We start from the raw sequence: 16540 nt of genomic DNA, 5'->3' as shown, positions 1-16540 counted from the left end.
AAATCATGTATTTTTTAGTTATGTATGGTTAGGGATTTATAGATACTCAGTTTTGTTTTTTTTCTAAGAAATTTTCAGTTAAAAATTCTCAGCCTGGAGTTGGGAAATGGGTGGCACGGGGGTGTAAGAGCACTTAAAGTGGTCATTAATGAATTTAACATTACCACCCTGCCCGACAACCCGCATTGGAATAGCGAGGTGGGTCTAAGCTCTACATCCCCATTCCTATAATATTTGAAAAAGGTGGCTTGTCTGGACAATTAAAATAGGATGTCAAACATTGTACAAGTTTTGGCCCGGTATGGTTTTGGTCATGGTTTTGGTATTGGTCATATAAAAGCTAACCTTGGCAGGGTCATCAGTGTCCAGCGCTGCTCCATACCACGGGTACTTCTGTTCGTGCACCAGGCTGTCGTTGAAGGTCGCGTACAGCACCATGTGACCATCCGCTGACATCCATAACGCTGAGCGAGATTTGAGGATTTCCACTGTAACAAACAATATTTTTAACACTCTATCAAGTTCCGCGGTTGAAGGAGAGAGAGAGAGAATATATTTCGAGAAGTTCGCTTGGCTTTGAATGTAGTGCTGAGGTGACATACCAAGCGCATTTGCGTGTATAAACAATTTATAAATACTATAATGGTCTATGAGACCACATTGGGCTCACGGACTTGTGAGGACAAACTAGCGTGAGCTGGGCTCACGGACTTGTGAGAACAAACTAGCGTGGGCTCACTTTGTTCTTACGGACTTGTGAGGAGAAACTAACGTGAGTTCACTTTGTTCTCACGGACTTGTGAGGGGAAACTTGCGTGAGCTCACATTGGGCTCACGGACTTGTGAGGACAAACTAGCGTGAGCTGGGCTCACGGACTTGTGAGAACAAACTAGCGTAAGCTTACATTGGGCTCATGGACTTGTAAGGAGAAACTAGCGTGAGCTCACATTGGGCTCACGGATTTGTGAGGAGAAACTAGCGTGAACTCACGTTGGGCTCACTAGACTGTGGACGTGTTAAGGAGTGTTATCATTGGACACACACAGTGTATTTCAACAACACTTTTCTCTACACATGAATAAACCCAGTCAAGCGAACTTCTTGCAATATATTGATTATATCATGATATCCTTGTTAATTAAACATGTACCTACAGCCGAGTCTAGAACATTCCTACAGATTAACAATGCGTTTTATCCGTGGTATACAAAACTACAAAACTCTAATTAAATAAGATACATTTCAACTTTAGGAATTTCATTTTAAAATGTTTTGCCTTTCACAAATAGATTAGACATATAAAATGAAAACATTAAAGGAAGTCTTTCATAATTTAAAAGTAAAGATTATCTACCAAAATCACGTGAACACTGAAATGCTTTTAATAAGCCGAGTTGTTCGCTAATTAGGTTCCTTTCGGAGGATAAAGTTACCCTAACTTTCTTGACATTAGTACCTACACAGGTACATTTACTTCACTAAGCCATACTTGTACATATGTCTTCTATGACTAAGCCCCCATTCGCACGAGAGTTTTTTTAGCGTTCAAATACAAATGTATTGTAAAACAAATGCATTCCCACGTGTATGTTTACACGACAGCGTTCTTAAAACACGACGGTTTTTTTCAAACAGTGTTGCATTTAAAATTTTTGGCGTTGGAAATATCCCTTTATCTAACTTCATATACACTCTCGTTCGAATGGGGGCTTAGTAGCAAAAAAAAAATATTCCGATGAAGGATATAAATAAATAAAATTTAAGTGTCTGTCTGTGATTTTAAAATAACCATGTTTGGTTATATAGTTATATCCAAGTGATTAAAATTATTTAGACGAAATTAAAACATCATAAAGATTTTTTAGAATCTTGTCTGACTGTCTGGGCTAATATCTAGAACGGCTGTACCGATTTAAATGGATCTTACACTGGTTATTAAGCAACATACGAGTAGCATAGACTACTTTTTATCACGGAAAATGGTTCCGCGGTATTTGGGAAAACTTGGGAAAAAGTCACAGGCGTATGCTAGTCATAGACTAGGTATAATATATGGAAAACCATAAAATTTCAATAAAGTAAGATATACTCCAAGCATGGACTTCTTTATACCAAGTCCATGAGTCTCATCTAGACAAATAGCAGCGCCATCAAAGCTCATAGATCACTGTGTAAAGTAGGAACAGTGGTTGGAATTAATGTGAAGATCCACGAGTAGCTTTAGAACTAAAGCAAGAGCTTAACTAAAACTAAAGCAAATAGAACGTTCCTTGGAACTTGGTATTGTGATATTAACTATGCACTCTTGACTTTGAGTTCATTTTGTCGCATTGAAGGTAAAGCCGGCCGCATACACTCGTTTTCCTAATGCGTTATTTCAATTCGGATTTCCGTGACACTATCGCAGACTTTAAGTTTTTCTTCGTTCAGAATTTTTTTTATAGCAAGGGCTCGCATTCGTACGTACGTGCGGAATTTGTTACGTTCGGAAATAAACGTACATTTGCGTCATTTAGTGTTTTTTTTTATTATTATTTACAAGTTAGCCCTTGACTACAATTTCACCTGATGGTAAGTGATGATGCAGTCTAAGAAGCGGGCTAACATGTTAGGAGAAGGATGAAAATCCACACTCCTTTCGGTTTCTACACGGCATCGTACCGGAACGCTAAATCGCTTGGCGGTACGTCTTTGCCGGTAGGGTGGTAACTAGCCACGGCCGAAGCCTCCCACCAGCCAAAAAAGTGATTATATTGATATTCATTCGGTTTTCTGAACACGGAAAACGGATTCGGAAAACGAATACGGAAATCGAGTGTCTGCGGTCGGCCTTATTCGTACTTAAACGTTTCGTTTGTGCTTTTTATCGATGATTGTCTCTGTCTACATTTCGCTTTTGTTCTTTCATGACTTCACAAGCAACCATTTTAATAGTGCATTTTTATTTTGCTGAACCACTTTGTAATTTACGTATGAATGTTATATTAGACTTGTTCCACACCTACTCGTACCATAAATGTACCACAATCCAGTGGCGTGAACTCAAATAGACTCTACTCGTTTAGTACAAATGCATCTTCGCCGCCGAAGACGTGGTACCCGATATATGACGTCACCTGGACGTGAGTTAATAACCCATGATCTCGGGGATCGGGGGGGATCCAGGCCAAAACACCCTTTCAGAACGGCCTTTAAGCAGAGTTCCGATTCTCAGAGGAGACGCCCTTAGAGAGTCGTCTCGCCCACATCTTCTGCTTCTGCCTACAGGCCCCATCAGGCGATGCTTCTACGCTCACCCAAAACCCCCAGTGACGTCGCTGAGGTCCCATTTAGGAGCCTACGGTACTTACACAATCAGAAAAAAATAGTACAAATGAAAAAATCCCTCTCCACCACAAAACCACGGCTTGGGATAGAACTTTTTAATTTAGTAATTTCGGTTCTCTAAACGTTGCGTCGACGCAAATACGTTGACAACATATCACGAGTGCAAACGACAAAGCAAACACAGCAAGACGCATAGTAGGTATATACTGCTTGACCACATTTTGTCGCTACGATGTGGTGTGGTTGAAGCTAATGTGAATGCTCTCTTAGAGTTGTGGAGCGATAATATATATAATTTATATAATTTAAAATCGACAGTTAGTAGGTCAACAAAACAGCAATGGAACATTCATTCAGGTTTATAATAAAATGTATGAAGCACAAATGTTTTTAGGTTTATCCTCTGTGCTTTCCTAAATTAATTAGATTATTTTATTAACTACTGTGGGAATATTAGGATGAAAAGTAGGCAAAGTGCTGTTTTAGATTATGTTGTCTGTGCCCAATTTCCTCCAGTTCTGTTTAGCTGTTTTACAATAATATAATTGGTGTACGCAACCCAAGTTTGAAATATTTTTTAAATGTTATTACAGGGCAGAAAAATAGATGCCATCTAATATTAGCGTATTAAATCTAGCACTCGTTTGACGTCAAATCTGTGCAGGCATCGTACGTAGCGCCTACTTGGTGCGTAATGAAGCGTGCCAATACAAGCATAGATACAGGGGGTTCAATTTAATTCTATTTTTTATATTAGTATAAATCTTAAATTTAACTTTATTTATTAGGATGAGTTAGCTTACGTTCTATTGTATTATTTCTCAATAAAAACATAGATAATATTAATGTTTGTTTATAGTTAAAGTTAATGGAGCAAGCAGATGACCCACTTGACGGTAAGTGGAAAACCATCATTTATAAACAGACCAATGTTTTTCCAGCCTCTGCAAAGTAATCGTATTAACATAATTTATATTCAATAAAGTTTATTATTGTACTAGCGGACGCCCACAACTTCGTCCGCGTGGAATTCACGAATTCACTTTTCACAAATCCCGCGGGAACCATGGGTTTTTCCGGGATAAAAATTTTTGTGGTAATCCTTTGTGGTAATCCAAGGTATTATCTATATTCGTTTTAAATTTCAGCCAAATCAGTAAAGTAGTTGCGGCGTTATTAAGAGTAAGAAACATCCAAACAATCATCCATACAAACTTTCTCGATAAATAATTAGTAGGATTTCAAGATAAAAATGATGATTTATATTATGTTTTATTTCATACTTTGTTCTCTCGCTACGATATGATACACTAGAATTTATTACGGTGAATACCGACGATTTTTTAAGACCCCATGGCCCATGGGAGTTCTTTGATTTCTGCGGTAAAAAGTAACCTTTATCCGTCCCCAGGGTACAATCTAATTATGTGCCAAACATAGTCAAGATCTTTCCAGCGGTTAAGTCGGAAATAGGCAACGTAAAACACGAACTCTTCTATAAAGTTTTGTATTAGTTTTTAGTTTTGTATTTATAGGAAGGTTGCTTATCGTTTTCATGATAGAGTCTAGACAATACAGCTTTTATGATTGTAGAAACTTGCTAGGAAAGCAAACCTAGTAACAAATATCCATTATATTTATTACTTTGAAATTTTCGCAACGTTGCGGTGAGTTGCATTGCGCACGAAACAATAATAACTGGCGGTCGTCTGCTACCTTGTTTTCGGCATTAAATTATAGCCCGTTTTATTTAGTTCCTTCTTTAAAGAAAAACTCCGATTCAGTGCCTCGGAAAATACCTACAACTTTCTGACTTTGCCTGATCTCTCTTCGGTGGAGTGTCTTACAGAGACTAGTAGAGTCAGGAAATAAGAATTGAATGTATGCTTTCGCTCCCACTTGTTAAAAATAATACCTCTTATGTGAAACAAAAACATACCTCTTACACCTTCACACAGAAAGTAAAATTAAAAGAAATTGTATTGATGTTAAAAAATTTAAATTACAATATAGTATGATATTTTTTAAACAGCAATATAGTTTCCTTCTATTATATTCTCTGTAGAGTGTATAATCTGCCTTCCGAACCAGTGGTTGGGACTTTACAAATAGTCAAACTAGACGTTTCAAAAGTGCTTGTAAACTAAGCCTACTTGATACAAATGAATTTTGATTTTGAATTATTGAAAAGTGAGTCTTACTTTGTTTATTTAGGCGAGTAAATTACAGACCAAATAAAGCAAATTTTTAATTTCGTTTTTTTTTAATTAAACCCACAAATTTTTATCTGTACTATAATAATAAAAAACTTAATTTGTTAATAATAGCAATGATATTTTTCAATTTCATTACAATATTCATGTGAATCTATGTCAGTATTTTTTATTTCATAGTTGAAATATATATTGTGATTAAATATAGGCCTACTGCAGAACATCCTGTATAAAGTATCGTAATTATAGCACAGCCGGTCACCCACATTTGTATCGTCTCAGGGCGTTCACATTATAATTTGCTATAACCGACACTGACTGGCGTTAGCATGATGTTCAATGAATTTGAAGATAGGTGTGTAATTTGCTCATAGATTTAGCATGATGTTCAATGAATTTGAAGATAGGTGTGTAATTTGCTCATAGATTTTAGTAAGTAATTTGCTAGACTACTTGGTGATTCATAAATATTAATTGAAGCAGTGATAGCCTAGTGTTCATGTGTAGTCTGTAATATTTGTGACTGTGTCTTTTTTAGGCTGCGTCCTATTTTACTCGAATTTTTAGAATCGATGTTAATATAGGTTTAGGATGTTTATATTCATCCCTAAAGACCCGTGTCGGTTGAAAAGAAAATCTTTTCAATGGATATAAGTTATCGTTCGGAAACCAATTCTATAGATTAATTTTGTTTGAAACAAGTTGACGGTCCCTATATATTATTATTATAGTGTACAGCGAACGACATATGATAGCCCAGTGGGTATGGGCCCCTTTGATTCGGAGGACGTAAGTTCGAATCCACTCCAGGGCATGCACCTCACATATCTCATATCACATATCTCAAACGGCGAAGGAATACATTTTTCATAATCTCCATGTAGTCTGCCAATCCGTGCTAGGCCAGCGTGGTGGACTGTTAGCCTACTGCCTAACCCTTCTCTTTCTGAGAGGTGACTCGTGCTAAACAGTGAGCCGAATAGTGGTTTAATGATGATGATGGTGTTATATTAATTTATACTATATCTATTTCAAAAACCATTTTATAATTTTATTTAAGGAAAAAATCATTCATCAACAATCAAAGTGTGAAATCACATTTAAATGAGTAGTTTTTGAGGAAATTGCAGGCGTTCAAATGATAATATGTATAACACATAATACGGGTTAAATACAGAATCTCGTTTTAGAATTAGAAACCAAGCGTCCTTACAATAAAATAAAATTGTCAAAGTTTGGAGCGATAAACGACGCGACGGGTAACGTAAAAGCAAGAAACATTATTTAAATTTTTGTCTAGACATACAAAGATTTTATAAAGTGTTTATCGAGATTCTTTTAAACTTCTATTTTTCATGAAGTTTTCACAGGGAGGATTTCAGGATTTCAGGTAAATTTTTTCGCTTTGTTTCATTAACGTTGGGAAAAAAGTCACTAGATAATATAGAGCCTGTAAGTTTAAGTTTAAAAAGCATATAACTGAAAAGTTGGAGGTGCGTGCTTCGGGAGCGGATTTGAGTCTAAGCCTTCCGAGTCCCTCCGAGGCAAAGCTCATACCACTGTGTTATCACGTCATCATATCATATCCACTGGGCTATCACGCAAGTGAATGGCAAAGTGCCGCCCTGTGTCGGTTGTATAAACATTAGACGCAGATGGTACGCCTCATCATTCATCATCAGCCCATATTCGGCTCACTGCTGAGCTCGAGTTTCCACCACGCTGGCCCAATGCGGACTGGCAGACTTCACACACGCAGAAAGTTAAGAAAGTTGTCCTGGTATGTAGGTTTCCTCACGATGTTTTTCCTTAACCGTTTGAGACACGTGATATTTAATTTCTTAATATGCACTGAACTCAATATTTGAAGGTGCATGCCCCGGACCGGATTCGAACCCACACTCTCCGGAATCGGAGGCAGAGGTCATATCCACTGGGCTATCACGGCTCTGGTACGCCAAGTACGTGGAATTACATTGACAATCATGACCTTCAGACCGGTAGACATCAATGCTACATGGCGACAAGAATAAGAATGGGCTTTGTCACAAAATTCATGAAAGAATGCGTATTAGAAACGACCTTAACTCATCTGTTTAATGGGTGAAAAGTGTTTTATATCTTTAGTACGTTAAAAAAATATATTGCGAGTAGGTTGCCTACACATTTTCCTGGCAAAACTATTATTAACCACTATGATTAATAATATTGGCCAGTAGTTTTTGGGGCAACATATTTTTCAACATCTTAATATATTAATGTGCAAGGTCAATTCATCGCGGAATCTCTAAAACCGTTTGACGTACAAAGATGAAATTTGGCAGGGAGGTAGCTTATAATTAGGGGGTGTCAACTAAGAACGGATTTTGCGATAGGGCCGGATTAAGGAGGATGAAGTCGCGCGCGTCCGCTAATTTCGATATAAAACAGTTTTCATCAGGTAGAAGTCATTATTAAACAGATGGGTTAAGGTCGTGTCTAATTGTCTATGATCCGTATTAGAAACGACCTTTAAAAGTTTAATAAGAGGTATATGAAAATTAAAATTCCGTGGAGCAATATTATCGCAACAATAGACCTTAAATCTTATGAATGAAGTATCTTCTTTAGCAATGTATATCATACCAGAGCGAGTCTTTGATGGAGGCCCATTTAAATGGTAATTTTTCATTTGTGTACAAAAATTATTTTTGTATGAAAGGCCCACGGATATTGTACGAAACCTTTTGTTTTGATTGCTTCATGAATAAAAGTATCTTATACTTAGGTAGGTAGACTATTTATATTTACGAAGTGAAATAATTTCTAATTAGCTTCTTTTGTTTATGATGTTTTCTCATCACTTATATTACCCGAAGATGGATTGCCTTTCGTTTTAATAGTAAAGTGTTGGACAGGTGCGTTTGTTTGTGAAGAAGCGTTTGCAAAATAGGAACATATTTATAAATTATTAGCAGACGCCCCGCGGTTTCACTCGCGTAGTTTCTATTCTCGTGAAAATACGGGGATGGAGTATAGCCTATGACACATAGCATGGCTTTCTTTTAGATTTCTTTATTAAAATTCTGTAATAAAGAAATCTACAATTTCCTAAATCGCTTCAGTAGATCAAGAGATTACCCCCTACAACGTCACAAACTTTACCTCTTTATATATTGTTTTTTTTATTCTCTACAAGTTAGGTACTTGGCTACAATCTCACCTGATGGTAAGTGATGATGCAATCTAAGATGGAAGCGGGCTAACATGTTTGTAGTAGGAGGAAATCGATACTTCTTTCGGTTCAAGAAAGTGTTTAACTATTTCTAGAGTGTTTCTACTATGGTGGTATTCTTTTAGTTCACATTGTAGTGATGTGGTATAGTCCAAATCCAAAGCTAAACTATCTTCCACTAAAAGGGGAAAAAAAAATTGAATCTCATACCTAATCGACAGTAGCGTAGCGTGCCTCGTAAGGGCCCTGTACCAAAATTAGTTAGAGGGCCAATAAAGTGTCAAGATTTCTCACAAAGGAAACAAAAATGCTTGCTTATAATAAATATTATAGTGACATAACGTAGGATGTTTACAATTTTTGGGCGCACGCTTAACGCGGAAAAAAAATAGTTTTTATTCGGCTTTTGCCATTTCTGAAGTGACCACAACCGACGGGAAGCACCAGATTATGTGAGATTGTGGATTACATTTTACTAATTTTTGCTTTCACACGTAAATATCACGCCCCTGTAGTCCGGGGGCCCCTTATCATTGATACGGCTGATACGGCGGTAGCTACGCCCCTGTTAATCGAAACGATGTTTTATTTTCGAAATCTAAATTGTACTAACGTATGGTGCATATTAAATTTATCATACGAAATTAGTGTTGTAATAAAAATGGAAGGAAAATATTGGCAGAAAGTACCTACTTGGTAGTTTCAGCAATGGATTGAAATCTGAGTGGTGCAGTCTGTCCGAATATACTGTTGTAGTAGTTTAGTACTTGTATTAGTAGCTCAAGCTTTTCGTTTTATTTGTGAAGAAAAGCAATGTTTATAAATAGTAATAAATCTAAACATGACAAAATATTCTCCGTACCTCTACAAATTATGTTATTATAGTAAAGAAACAACATAAAGAAAAATATACTTGCCTAGCTGAATCAAACATTTATTTTATCTTAATTTTTCCTTTTATTGAGTACTTGTTTGTTGAATAAAAATGTGTAGGTACCAAGTAAGTAGGTAAGTGTGTCAAAGTTGATACAAGATTGTTTACTGAAGAAGACGAATCGCGTTCCCAAATATTGATGACAAGAATTTTCACGCTTCAGTCGAAATATCGGTAATTTTTCTGCTGAAGGCAGCGAGTTTGGTCAATTACTCTTTAACCTAACTTTATTACTCTGTAAGTGGGGACGTCTAACTTAAAAATGTAGTTATCTACGTAAGTAAGCTAGGCGTTCCCCATGTCCTTTGTCTTGGTAGAGAGAAGAGACATTGTGGAGCAACCTTTAGAGCTTTAATGACGTACATGAAATACTTATATTTTTAGCTCTCAACTCTTGTACTATTTATGATATATAACGTTTAATACAATGACATTATAGTGTACCTACGTTTAATAATATATAAATGGGTCGTGTAGTTTTTCAATCGTAACAAACAGAAGATCAAACGAAAAATCAAATCTTACCTCTTTATAATATCAGTTTAAAATGTTTTAATATCGATGAATTCGCGGGCATCTGTTAGTTCTAAATATAGGTACTTTGACCTTTTCTTCAAGCGAATGCCTCATTTAAAACGTCTGAAATTCAGCCAAAAATTCAAATGGGCAAAGCTTAATTTTACAGCTACTATTATGTGGTACATTAATCTTTCTATGGGAGCAATAAAACCGCGTTTGTTAGTCATTCTCGCTCATTGTAAAAGGAACATAAAGACGTTTTGTTGACGTCATTCATTACGCTCGTTTCATTCGTTCAGTGAAAAGCGGCCGTTCGCTAGAAATGTTTACATATTCAGATCTGTGGGAAAGATCTGTAAGAATAAAACTACTGTAATAAAATAAGTCTCAACTGCCTATTAATATTATACACTCTACACCAACAATATATTATATTATAAATATGTTACATCCCTACAAAATAAGCGCAAAAAGTGATCCGATTTTAGCTTCTCCACTGAGCGCACACATGCACAATTTTGTGTTTACTTACATTATATATATAATTATATAGTTTTTACACTTCCTGGACACACAACTCGATATTTTAGATAAAAAATAGGCAGGTATTATTTGGTAATAACTTTCGTTGTTTAATAGGCGACTAAAAGAAATTAATATAATTATGCACATTTGTCCGCCTCAGTTTTGATGCGCTAGTGCCCTATCTCTAGTATAAAATATCGTTGCTCTACACTGATAGGCAGGACGGATGTTCAGCTAAGTCCCCACACTGTTTAATAAAATGTGGGGCTAAAAGAAACTTCGCAAATTAACATAGTAATTATTTATTCTCCCAAGTGCTTTGAAAGCCAAATTCCTCCAGGGCCAGGAAGCGGAGTGTCGAGACTTTTTACATAAATAAAATAGGCACAATAAATTGCCGTGAGACTTTTATATTCACTGAATAAGTTATTTACGATCTAGCCAAAGGACAGCATTATCCTTTATGCCCCAGAGATGGCGAGTAAGTAATAAATATTGAAAGGGGAAGATCATTAGATGCGCACTTTATTACGAACGAAAATAGAACAAAGCGTCATTTAGTTATCCTTATTTATTCACTTTTAGTGTGATAAATGGCTACAGCTTTTGTAGACGAGCGGCCAAAAAATGTCTTTAGTTGATGTACCCATAATGTAAAATTGATACCACAATGATGGCTGTGACAATCTACACACGATGTTATACATACGATATTTTGGATACGACACGATACTTTGAAATAAACGATGAAAATGCCTAAATTCACTTCTACACATTTTCGGTAGTTGGTCGGTTTAAAAAATTCAGGTCGGTTTAAAAAATTCGACCTGAAATTTCAATACGTAATATTTCAAGTAATTCTGTGTCGAATGAGATGAGGTTAATCTCTTAAAGTTTATAAGATACAAAATGGCGAAAGATCGAAAAATAAATACATGAAACGATGTACTTTTTTTTCAAATTAAAAAATTGTGTTATGAATTTTTGAATTTCTTATTTTTATCATAACAATATGAAAGAGCAATGTCTAAAGAAGTTGTGTGAGCTTTATCAGAGTTTTTAATCATGTGGTTAAAAAGTTATGTAACAATTAGTATAAAAAAAAAATGTATTTCATCGTGTGTAGTTTGTCACAGCAATCATTTTGGTACCAATTTTACATTATGGTTCAAACGTTAGGGGTAGAGTCGTGATTTTGATTGTTAGCCGCTCACATAGTGTGGTTTAAGTACACGTGGGTTACTTTAGTGTGCTGTCTCACCTTGCGTTTTGATACTAAAAAAACTAACACTAAGTTTTACATGACAATAGCGTTATTGGTTGTTTAAAAAAATCAACTCTTGGCGAAATTTACCCCATTTTGAGTAAATTAACAAACTGATAAAGCTCTGACATTTACTATAGCAGAATATGCTACGAATCTGAAGCATTGCTAAACCTTCATGTGTCTTTAACGTCGAGGAATTAGATATGGAGATGTAACGCACTCAAATTCACCAATGAAATTGTCTGTCGTTTTTCGTGGTAAACTCACACATCGGATTTCTTAGGGAGCTCTTTATACGATAAAAACGATTACAACAATGAAACATCTTTGATTTTATAGCAACAGTTTTTATAAACGCGTTAGATAATTTTTTCTTGATATTTGCCAGAGGGGTAATGTCTAGCGAGGCAGGTCCTGTAATTAATGGTCGAAGGTCTTTAATTGCGTCCGGCAATCACTCCCTACATACTGAAACAGCAATGAACCAAGGCTTCAGAAATAAACTATGCGGCAGTACTTATCCAGTCAAGCTCAAAATGCACTAATACTATTTCAAAATCACAGTGAAACAAATCTTATCCTTGTCCAAGTTATCTTTTATCTACCATTTTTATAATTTCTTTATAACGATTTCATCACATAGAAGTATCTTAAAAAATTGTGGTGACTCATTGCCACATTTTAGTTTTACATTTTACTTGACGAGTACTTTAATCTCAGCGTTGTCGCCCTTAGAGAATATAATAAAAACCTACTCTTTTATTACGCGTCCGTATAAATTAAATATCGATTTTCCATCACAGTTATTACAAAATATTTTGCTTCATCATTTACGTAATTACGCTTTGATAACGCAAATTAAATATTCGTTGGCGTATTGAATTCATTGACTCCACAGCTACAGTGTTAATGTCCGCTGCGTAATCGAAAGGTCCCGTAATCGATTTCCGGTCCGATAAATTTCACAGGCGAACTTTTCACACCAATAAACAAGAATGAATTTTGAGCTTTTACCATTTCATCAGCATGAGATTGGATTCTTTGAAACGATTATAACGGCAAAATATAATTGTTTTACGTCAAAAGGAAAACTGAAAATCGATAGTTTTACATAAATTTCGACGATGATCAAATAATAATTAATTTTTCAAACACTACTGATACTTTCAGAGATAGCGCGTTCGAACTCTTTACATTTATTATATTAACTAACGAATGGAAAAACCGGGATATAATATAGCCTATGCTACTCACTGACATTATAGCTTTACACTGGTGAAATAACTTTTAAAAGAAACTTAGTGGTTCAGTCGTGAAAGTTTGTTATTCAATAATGCCAGAACGGATGAAATTTTTAGCACAGGGTTTAGGATAGGTGTCTGGAAAAACACATGTGCTATTGTACACACTCTATGGCAACTGTGTAGCACGGTCAGTGACATCTATATATTTATATCTATAATAATATTGTAAATACGTAAAGTTTGTGAGGCTGTAGGCCTAATCTCTGGAGTGGCATAGGCTATATTTTATTATTTTATTCCCGTATTTCCATGGGATCGAAAATTACGAAGGACAAACTGCGGGGCGTCTGTAAGTTTTAAATATACACTCGTAGACTACAAAATTTCCTTTTACAATCGGAAAGAAATCTGCTCTGTAACAGAAATACGAAAAATGTGAGGTAACATTTATTTATATTCGCCGGACATGCCTCTAAAAAGAATTCAAGAAAGGCAGACTGGGCTCATTAAGATAAGATTCCAGGTTGAAACGAATTCACAACGCTTTCACTGAATGGAGGAAACATTATCGCCCTCGTGATGAAATTAAAACTTATTACGAATCTCTTTTGGCGGAACTTTTTAGGTTCAGTGTTTCTCGATCTAGATGAGTTCACGGTAATGATTGATGGAGAAAAGCTTCAACAGTACAAGAATAATTAATATCTTGGAAGATTTATTTTTATACTTTTTGAAAGGATTATTATTACTTACTTGGCCGTGGTAGCTCAGTAGATATGATCTCTGCCTTCGATTCGGAGAGTGTAGGTTAGAATCCGGTCAGGGAAAGGTACCTCCAACGTTTCAGTTATGTGCATTTTAAGGAATTAAATATCACGTGTCTCAAACGGTTAAGGAAAAACATCGTGAGGAAACCTGCAAACCTGAGAATATTCTCGATTCTCTACGTGTGTGAAGTCAGCCAATCCGCATTGGGTTCCCTTTCCTCCCCCTCTCATTCTGAGAGGAGACTAGTGCTTAGCCCTATAAAAACGGAGGTAGCCTTTGTGTTAATCCAGAATAAAATCTATTTCTATTCCAAATTTCAGCCAATTCGCTTCAGTAGCCGCAGCGTAAAGGAGGAACAAACATTCACACTTACACACAAACTTTCGCCTTTATAATATTAGTGTGATGTGATAGTCTAGATTAATAAAAAGGGCTAACTAAACCTATTTTCTCATAGAAAGAGATTAGATTATAACACGTCAGACGTAGACCTATCACACTGTTCTGATGCATATTGGCTTGTCAAGGATTTAGGTATTTACTATTTACAATACACAAACGTACTATTTCTTTTCATTTCTAAGCTGGTTGTAGTTTCCCATCACGTAATTTACAACACGCAATAATAGCTACCAATACTGAGCGATTGCCACTGAACAATCCATTAAGAGGAATACACTAATAAAAATTGTGTTTCTTGAATTTCAACTCTATGCACTTTTACATAGGTACCGTTTTAGATGTGCCGCCTCTACTAGCACTACGTCGATTATTCAAACGCTGGAAAACTCAACAGGAAAATTGGTGTTTACGAGACTGGGTCACAAAAAAAAGCCCGAGTTTACCCAAGTCAAACTGTTTCATGTTAAAGCTTATATAAAAGTTCTAAATTAAATATGAATATTGATAACACGAATACTTAGAGTCTTGGTATTTACGAAATTTCTTAATTATTCCCTTGTCCCTTGTGTTTGGATGGAAATGAAATTAATGTATTTTGATGTCACAAAAAAGAAAGCGTGAGTGTATACGATATATATCATTTTCTGTTTCAAGTTGAAGCTTATTAAAAAGTTTTAAATGAAATATGAATATTGATAATACAAATCCTCAGTGTCTTGGTATTTACGAATTTCCTTAATTACTCCATCATCCTTTGTACTTGGAAATTAAATAATGTTGCTGTAATTTTTCAATTCATGTCAAAATACTGTCTAGATCGGTACGTTTTACAAAATAACACCTTGTTAAGTCGCCACATTTTCGAGTGTTATATAACATAAAATTTAAAATTTAAAAAAAACTCTGAATGTCATGAAATTATTAATTATACTCTCAATCAAGTAATTATTATTCTCTTTTAATGCGCTTTATTTTGAGACCCCACTCGAGTATATTTGCAGACATTCTCTAATTTCACCCCCCAGAACTTTTAAACGGCTCAACCGATTTTCATCAAACATATGTAAGAACAATCACACATAAGTCACCTTTCATACAAAACAAACTGAATTGAAATCCTTCATCCGTTCGGGAGCTATGGTGCCACAGATTGACTGACAGACAAACAGACAGACACGTCAAACTTATAACACTTAACACAGACTTTTTGCGTCGGGGGTTAAAAATAACACCTAGTAAGAATAGTTGAAGTTACTTAACCACATTTTCGAGTTTTAAAAAATACTTTCTTTATATGAAGATTATCGAAAATTTAAAGCAGGATTGGATTTCAAGTCTTTGAGAAACTGTCGTTTGTTATGTCTATGTCGGGAGGCTTAATGTTGAATTTCAATAGCTATTGATTGCGTTGCCGCCCCTTAGCTCCATAGGTCTTCTTTGGACGCAAAGGAAATTCGATATTTCCTAAAATAAAACGTCTTATGTTTAAAAAGTCTTTGAATTTTGCATAAGAGGAACCATAACTTGAGTTGGGTCCTTAATTTAAAATTCTTTAACAACAGAGAAATGCTTATATAGCTTAATATTTTTTTTCATGTTGGCAATGTAATTTTAATTTTGTACCTTGCATGTATTTATTAATGTAGTGTTATTTTTTTGCAGCTGTAAGCCAATGAAAACGATTACTTGTACAATCTAAAAAGATGGATATTCGTAAAACTTGCTTTCCATGAGATAATAAATTAAGTTACTTTTTTCTGCATTATACTATAAACTATCTTTCATAAGTACCTACGTATGTAAGTACAGGCCTATGACTGCGTTCTGCGTTTGTGGAATTCAGTATTTTTTGTTACCATTTTTCCTTACGTTCGATCTTGATGAAATATGCTTGTTTGTATCTAGGTATAACTCCAAATTTAATAATAGCTCCAGATTTATCGTAATTTTCTAATGAAATTGAATGGAAATCCGTTCGCTAGTAACGAAGTATTCATCGTGAAAAAAAGTCAAAAGTCATCGTGTAGCTTTGGTGATTCGACTAGAAAAGTATAATTTCTTACACGCACGAGAACGAGGTATTTAATGTTAGGTACCCGCCAACCCGCATTAGAGCCACGTGGTGG

General features: G+C 35.5%; 1 protein-coding gene across 2 annotated transcripts in view; it reads right to left on the bottom strand.

The window, feature by feature from the left end:
* LOC112053394 (dipeptidyl aminopeptidase-like protein 6) overlaps positions 1 to 16540 on the bottom strand; it is a 156871-nt gene that overhangs the window by 37205 nt on the left and 103126 nt on the right. For both annotated transcript variants that reach the window (XM_052886322.1, XM_052886325.1), the window contains exon 7: positions 346 to 488. In XM_052886322.1, the coding sequence (XP_052742282.1) occupies positions 346 to 488 (143 nt within the window). The remainder of the gene's footprint in view (positions 1 to 345; positions 489 to 16540) is intronic.

Source organism: Bicyclus anynana, chromosome 2 (genome assembly GCF_947172395.1).
Source record: "Bicyclus anynana chromosome 2, ilBicAnyn1.1, whole genome shotgun sequence".
NCBI classification, from domain to species: domain Eukaryota; kingdom Metazoa; phylum Arthropoda; class Insecta; order Lepidoptera; family Nymphalidae; genus Bicyclus; species Bicyclus anynana.
This window is presented reverse-complemented; position numbering and strand designations above follow the sequence as displayed.